This window comes from Glossina fuscipes, unplaced genomic scaffold, assembly GCF_014805625.2.
Source record: "Glossina fuscipes isolate IAEA_lab_2018 unplaced genomic scaffold, Yale_Gfus_2 110121, whole genome shotgun sequence".
Classification (NCBI taxonomy): Eukaryota; Metazoa; Arthropoda; class Insecta; order Diptera; family Glossinidae; genus Glossina; species Glossina fuscipes.
In genome coordinates, this window is record NW_024005748.1 from 1 (window position 1) to 7,288 (window position 7,288).

The window sequence follows — 7,288 nt, forward strand, 5'->3', positions numbered from 1 at the left end:
CACACAACAATAAAAGGTAAGCACCATGTGAAATGTTAACAGAACTGCTGTAAATAACAAGAACCGCACTCAGTGAGAGCCTGCCTAAGACTGACTTCAACTCAGAACTATCCCCTCTGACTTCAATTTTTGAAACGCAGACAGACTTCTCCTTTTTACTTCATTTCCCTCTTCTTCTTCCTGTTGCTCTCTCTATAACGGCTTGCCGCTACTCTCACAAGAGCAAGCATAGATCCCGCAAAATCATACGATTTTGCCTATGCTTGCAAGAGCAAAAGAAAAAAAAAAGGAGTACCGCAAAATCATACGATTCTGCCTGTACTTGCAAAAGCAAGCAAAGGTACCGCAAAATCATACGATTTTGCCTGTACTTGCAAAAGCAAGCAAAGGTACCGCAAAATCATACGATTTTGCCTGTACTTGTAAGTAAGGAGATCAAAAAAGAAAAAAAATAAACACATATACCGCAAGATCATGCGATTTACTTGCGGTACCACAAAATCGCATGATTTTGTCTAACGGCATGCCGTTATTGCGCCGCTTGCGGTTGACACAGACCGACAGACACCCTACCCAAGGTTTGTTCGCGGCCGTTACAATTGATTAACTACTTTAGAGATGCTGTACGCAAACAATAGCAGCATTGGCTGACAACACAACCGACAGACGACGAACATAATTTCTTTTCTGCTCGTTTATTACTTTCAAATTTTATGTATTTATTCACTTATATACAAACTTATTAGTTATATATCAAAATTCAACTGATATCAAAACAAGGAAAAGAAAAACATTCTCGACGGATTCTCACCTTGTCGCGATGAGAACGCTTAGTAAGTGCAAGGACCCCAAGAGCGCCTATTTTTGGATCCTACCCTATGTAAATGATTAAACTTACACTATATAAGGTTGCTTTTGGGCCCTTTCCCCCATAAATACGCGCATGACAAATATGCCTTTATTTCTATTACATTCTCCAGCTGTTTTCCTTTCGAATTCAACTGGGACGCATTACTTCTATACATTATGCAGCCGTTTTCTTTGGACCAGCTGGGGACATTTTTGAACCCCTTCTTATATAACGAGAAATGAATTTCATATGATAAAAAGATATAATTTTCAATGCTTTACGTTGAAATTTAACATAGGAAAATTAGTTATACCAAATTTGGACCGTCTCAGCCTTTTTTTCGCTCCTAGTTTGATAAGAATTTTCACAAAATTGATCCTTTGTAGCGCAGAAAAGCCTATGTTTTAATATGTGGTGGTGGAAGTTAACCCATAATATGATAGCCATTTCATACAAATATTAATCCTACAAAATTTGGACCATCTATGCCTAGCGACGTCAGGGATAGCGTAGCTATTGGTACGCTCGCCAATTCCGGTGAGGTAATGAGGCGACAGCGGAGTAAACGATGTTTTCTGAAACTCGCGAACTCAATTTCCGGTGATGTGAGTGTGCTAAGAATTACCGGATGTAAAACCAAACATGTGCCAAATATAATCACGTGGAACTTTCGAAGCTTACATGAAGCAGGAAAATTTCATAACACAGCCCTATTGCACTGTTCTTGTAATAATACAATATAATACGTGACCAACGCACCTCTTTAGCTAATCATGCGGTACCTTGCAGGTCACTGCTTCATCAATGGTTTGTTTATTGATTTATCAAAGAGAAGAACAAGCTGTTATTTTTTTACATTTTCACAGTCACAAAAAAATGTAAACTAAAATTTCTTTCTTTTTCTAATTTTCGCGTGAATGATAGCAACGAAACTGATGCGTATATCTTACGTAAATGCAGAAAAAACGTTTATCATTTATAAGTTTCGGAAAAATTAACTTTCAGATACGTGATTACTCTGGTGTATTAAAAGCCGAAAAAGTTGACTGTAAATTTAAATATTTATTGCAATGAATTAATTTAGATTGATAAGGAAATTTTGGAACACAGCCATTAAAAATTTTAAATTCAAAAACGTGGCAATTAGTAAATCTATGCTAAAATGGAAATAAGCTTCTACGTTGTAAGTGTGGAAAGTAGAGATGGTTAAAGCGAACTTGATGATTCTCGTTAACGATAATTGTGTTGATGGTACTCGACACCTTATACAAGATTTTGCTCGATATCGTGTGTAAAATGTCGTATTTTTGAAATGTTCTTCCTTGTAACATGCAATATTTTTGTATCTAGTCACTCTGCTACAAAAAAATCAATTAACTTTGCAGTTCATAAACCCTACATTTTACGTGGCGAGGAATTCAGTTTTTTGAATTATTCGTTTTGAATACTACAAAAGAGTGATTTACTTAATTTACAATTTATTAAGCTTTGGCTAACGTTTTTTTTCTATTGACTTTAACTTTTTTACCAAATTCCTTTTCAAGTGCAGATTTATTTATTAATTTATTTTCCTCCTCTTCTTTGCATTATTATGCTATATACACATCGATGATATCACCAATACTCCCTAGTAACTGCGAATATGAATAAGTAAAGTATAGAATAGGAGTAAAAGTAAGGACGGTTTGTGAGGTGGATCAGCGCAGGGTACATACAATGATACGTTACTATACTTTATCGTAAAGTAAAGTAAGTGTTCTAAAGTAGTTGTGTTGCATTACATCTTGGAATAAATTTTAAAATTCTCTTGGCACGCTTAACAAACGCATTTCATTGTATTTCCTTGGTATTACTTCCGGTAATGGGTTATGGATCGATAATTCAGGACATAAGATATAGTTTGCTCCACAAGAACTCGGAAGAAAAGATTGTTTAGCGTAATTTGACTTTAGGTAAAATTTTTTGCGAGAATTAGGAATTAATCACCAACCGAAGAATAAGTCCAATGCTTTGTTTAAAAGACGAGAATCTCTACTGGCTGTGCCAACATTAGTAAACGCCGGATTTTCGCATTGTGCGTTTTTGCAAGCCTCAGCCAAAGATTGCATTTCCATAGATTCTGTAGTATTCTCATATATGTTCTCTTTGCCGACGACATTCTCATTCTTGCACTCCGTTACACCAATCATTAAGTTATTAGCGAATATTATCCCATTATAAGCAAGCGCTTTCTCACATTCTAGTTGAGACGAATACTTCAAATGTATCCAGTTACTGTAAGATGAAGGGAGCACATTATCGACTATAGTCCCGCATTGCGCAAAGTGGTGCAATATTAATGAAACAGCTGTGGCGGGAAATCCATATACGGTAACCCACAATCGCCTGCAATGTGGGGAAACGTTTAAATCTGTGGTATAAGCTCTAGTTGGAGGCCTGCGGTTTTTTGATGATAAATTGAATGAGTCATTGTAAGCGCGCTTCAGTTTAACTATTTCATTGTTATCATTAAGCAACGCATCAAAAAGCCCCTGTGCATGAGGTCCACCTATGTTATGATTCTTTTCAGGTTCAATATGATTATGGAAATTTTGCTGTGAACGCATAGTTTGTTTACAGTCGGATGTTGTTTTTGTTTCTAATATCGACTTATAGTCTTGACCTGATTCGTTGCTGGTGGCTCTATTTCTATCTCTTGTATCGGACAAGCCACATGAAACATTACTACCTGTATTCTTGATCGGTGGACGAGTGTTACGAGATGTTTCCGAATTTTTCTGTTCGCCCTTTAAAAAATTGGGAAAACAAAAATTTGATGGCAGACTGGTTCGAATGTTTTCCAAATTTATTTGTTTCATGTTTTTTGTTGTAATAATTCCACTTATTTTTATTGCGTGGGTTATATGTGCAGTAAGCAGCTTTGTCGGCTATAATGATGATGTAGGCGTTGTAAACTTCTAATTTATTAAACGGGATAAGGTTTAGATGCCAAAACTGTGGAACTCGTAATTATAGTTGAGTTATTTGTGGAATGTCAAACTTATGAAACTTTTGAAAAAATGTGTTAACGTAAATAAAAAAAAAGGTGGGAAAAAACGAACAAGTAAATTCTGACTAACAGGAAAATGAACAGTCTTCAATTTACCAGATACCTTTGTGAAAAATTATGTTAGGAAGATGTTAATAAATTTGTGCGGTGCAATTTTAGTTACAAAACATTTCAATTGATATTAATGAAGTTTTTCGTAAATGCATTTTGACTTCATTGAATTGCAATGATCGGAGGAAACCTTCAATATCAACATCAAATTTTAAATCGATTTGAGCATGTCCGCCCGTCCATTTGAACGTCTGTCCAAAATGGCCCAAATCCGTCAAAGGACGGAGCTAAGATGTTGCTTTCCGTGTTTTTGGCTCTATATTCATAAACTACAACAAATACCGATATAAATATCCGCTTTTGTTCTGCAGGAATAAAGAAAGTCAATAACCTCCACCCAATATTGTACAGCACGATAATTAATATATAACTCTTTTTAGCCTTTTTTGGCATAATGATGATGGGTAATTTGTTTCTATTCATTTATACATGTAACGAAATCCAAGCGAATAAATGTTAACGTTTAGAATATTTGTATATAGCTCGACGAAATGTGTTTGAACGTGATTTCGACGGTAAAACCACCACACCAGATCCATGCGGGACAATCCAAATCCACACGTACCAGGAGAAGAGTAAGTATTAAAGTATTACTATGATTATAAATGCAGTATGGCCTTTAAACACGCATATAACGCAATTCCAGGTCAGAGTTTGACGGTGAAAATTTTGTTCGCTTTACCGGAGACACAGCAAAACACGCTGGTGCTCAATCGTTCGCTTGGGAGGCTCATGGTAAGGGGGTCGATGTTCATTTATTGGCTGAGTCTACTAAGCTGGAGCTGTCACAAAAGGAATACGAGAAAAAGAAGGAACATTTCAAATCAAGTGTAAGAATCGAAGGTCAATTTAGTTTAGTCATTCACAACATATTGTGGAAAAGTATGGCGGTGATGAATAAAAAATATGCATTCATCTCCCCTTGTACGTCTCCTGAATAGTTTTATACAATTTTTATAGGCGTGGCATTCGATTTTCCCCTTTTTTGAAAAATTTGATGTTAATTCAATTGGTAATGCAATTCTGTGTCGGCGCCAGTAGTCTATCGTTGCAATGCAAATTACAATGCGATAATGTTGTCCAGCTTGTAAATTTTTGCGGTAATATTATCGCCGCAAGCGATGAATCTTTCGAAGAGGACCTATGGCGTAGACGTGAATGGCAAAGCAAGATAGCAGCAAATTTGGAAGTTTATATATATAAAAAAAAAGAAAAAAAAAAACTATATAATTATTTCCAGATACTCTCGCTGTACGCTTTCATACTGACAGCGCTTTACGAAAAACTACAGACTTTGAGTAAAATTAAACCGAAAAAGAAATCAAATTCCGAGACTGAATTAGTGATTAGCGAAAAGGAATGCTGCCAAATGCTTATAGAATTAATGAGACTTTTGAAAAGAGAATTCCAACGCTGTGATAAACTAATAAGTAAGTATTTTATCAATAACAATAAGCGAAAACATTGACTGATTCCTGGAATCGAAGCATCAAGGTCCCGGAATAATTAATTAAACTTTCAACTTATCTATTTTCAATCTCAGTAACCATTCTAAGCTATACATTTTTTTTAAATAACGCTTACCAAAATTTTCCAAACAGTTCTGCTTAAGTGGCGAGTTTCCAATTTTCTGCCGCCCTCAATCCAGGCAAATTTTAAATGAACGCTAAACTATATTGATAGTCTCACAATTTGTGTCCAGTTTGGCCAAAGATATCTAGGACTTTTGCGCCAAAGTACAGATTGCCCTGCATCTGAGAGTAGCATACCCAGTTAACCACAGTTGTTCTACATCAATTTGTTTTTCCTTTGACAAGATTAATAAGAAAATGCGCTACCTTTTCGAATGTTTTGTGCTAGACATATTAGCATTATTAAGTTTTGCGAGCTTGTCATGAAACTCTTGAATTTTTTCTTTTCCTCGCCGCCGAGGATTCAAAAATTTTTCTTTAGACAAAGAAAAAAAAATAAATAAAATAAAAATAAAATAAAATGAATGATATAATAAAAAAACAAACTAAATGAACGAAAAGGTCTGGTCAGTTTCCGGCTGTGCGTCTGTCGCCAGTGGGTCAGTCGGTCATCGTCTAGCGTCGGCCCTACATGGCCACCATGTGCACGCCCCTACACCTCAGCCACAGCGGTGGCAGCGCACGCTTAGCCACACATGGGTAACAACAAAATCGGATAACTTAAAGGAAAAGATAACATAACTTACAGTACAAGCAAGGTGGTAGTGTTCGTTTCTTGGTGAGTATCACTGCTTTCACTGTCGGCTGCAGCTATCCCAGTGCTCCCGATAAGTTGTTGCTGTTGTTGTTGCTTCTGCCTTCAATTTTATTACCTCCCTCTGATTCGTTGCTGGGGGTGTAACAAGGTGATGGTGACTGCTTCACTGGAAGCGGCGATAAATCCTCAGGACTTTGTTGTAATAAACCAATTAAAAGCCCTTTTTTGTTTTTCGCATTCAGGCATATATTTATTATTCCTCTTTTTTTTTTCAAATATCTTATGCTGCTTCACTGGCTTATTAACTATAAATTTTGTTGTTAACATTAATAAATGGAGTCTAATTATATGTGTAAGTGTTCATTGTGTGTCAAGGGTTTTTTTTTTTTCCCCCTTTTTTTTTTTTATATATTCCCAGCATCACATGGGTTTACGTGTATTATTTGCACAGGCTCTCGCGATAAGCATCCCTAATTAACTTTATATGCGACGGCTGTACCCGTTCTATATGAAAAAAAAATAACGTTCTACATATGCTGTTCTTTGCTTTTCGATAATTTTCTTCCACAATAAGCGCGAACTGAGGCAAAAATGAATCATTTAGTTATTTTAATTAAATCGAAGAATTATGCCAACGCCTACGTGATATTAAGACCGTGTCAATCAACAAGCCCTTCATTATCAGTCCTCCTTTTTTCTTTTCAATAATTAGAATGGCCTCTTTTATAATGTTAATCAAAATCACTGTATTTTCTACATATGCTGTTCTTTGCTTTTCGATAATTTCTGAGGCAAAAATGAATCATTTAGTTATTTTAATTAAATCGAAGAATTATGCCAACACCTATGTGATATTAAGACCGTGTCAATCAACAAGCCCTTCATTATCAGTCCTTTTTTTTTTCTTTAACAAAATGTGTCGTTTTCGTTCTGTTTTTGTTTTCGATGACGTTTTCTCCTTATAATTAATCAAACTTTCTTTGGTGCAGAATAAATTTAAAAGTGCAAAATCTTTGCAATTTTCTTAAGGAACACTTGTTTATTTATTT

At 35.6% G+C, this 7,288-nt stretch overlaps 1 protein-coding gene across 1 annotated transcript; it reads right to left on the bottom strand.

Moving 5' to 3' along the window:
* Positions 1 to 2,832: 2,832 nt before the first annotated feature.
* LOC119644320 (nucleoporin Nup35-like) lies at positions 2,833 to 3,708 on the bottom strand. The gene has a single exon (XM_038043867.1). The coding sequence runs from the start codon at positions 3,706 to 3,708 to the stop codon at positions 2,833 to 2,835; it is 876 nt and encodes a 291-aa protein (XP_037899795.1).
* Positions 3,709 to 7,288: the final 3,580 nt, after the last annotated feature.

Excerpts from the sequence above, each read along its gene's own strand:
- LOC119644320 (XM_038043867.1), bottom strand. The coding sequence starts at position 3,708 with ATGAAACAAATAAATTTGGAAAACATTCGAACCAGTCTGCCATCAAAT.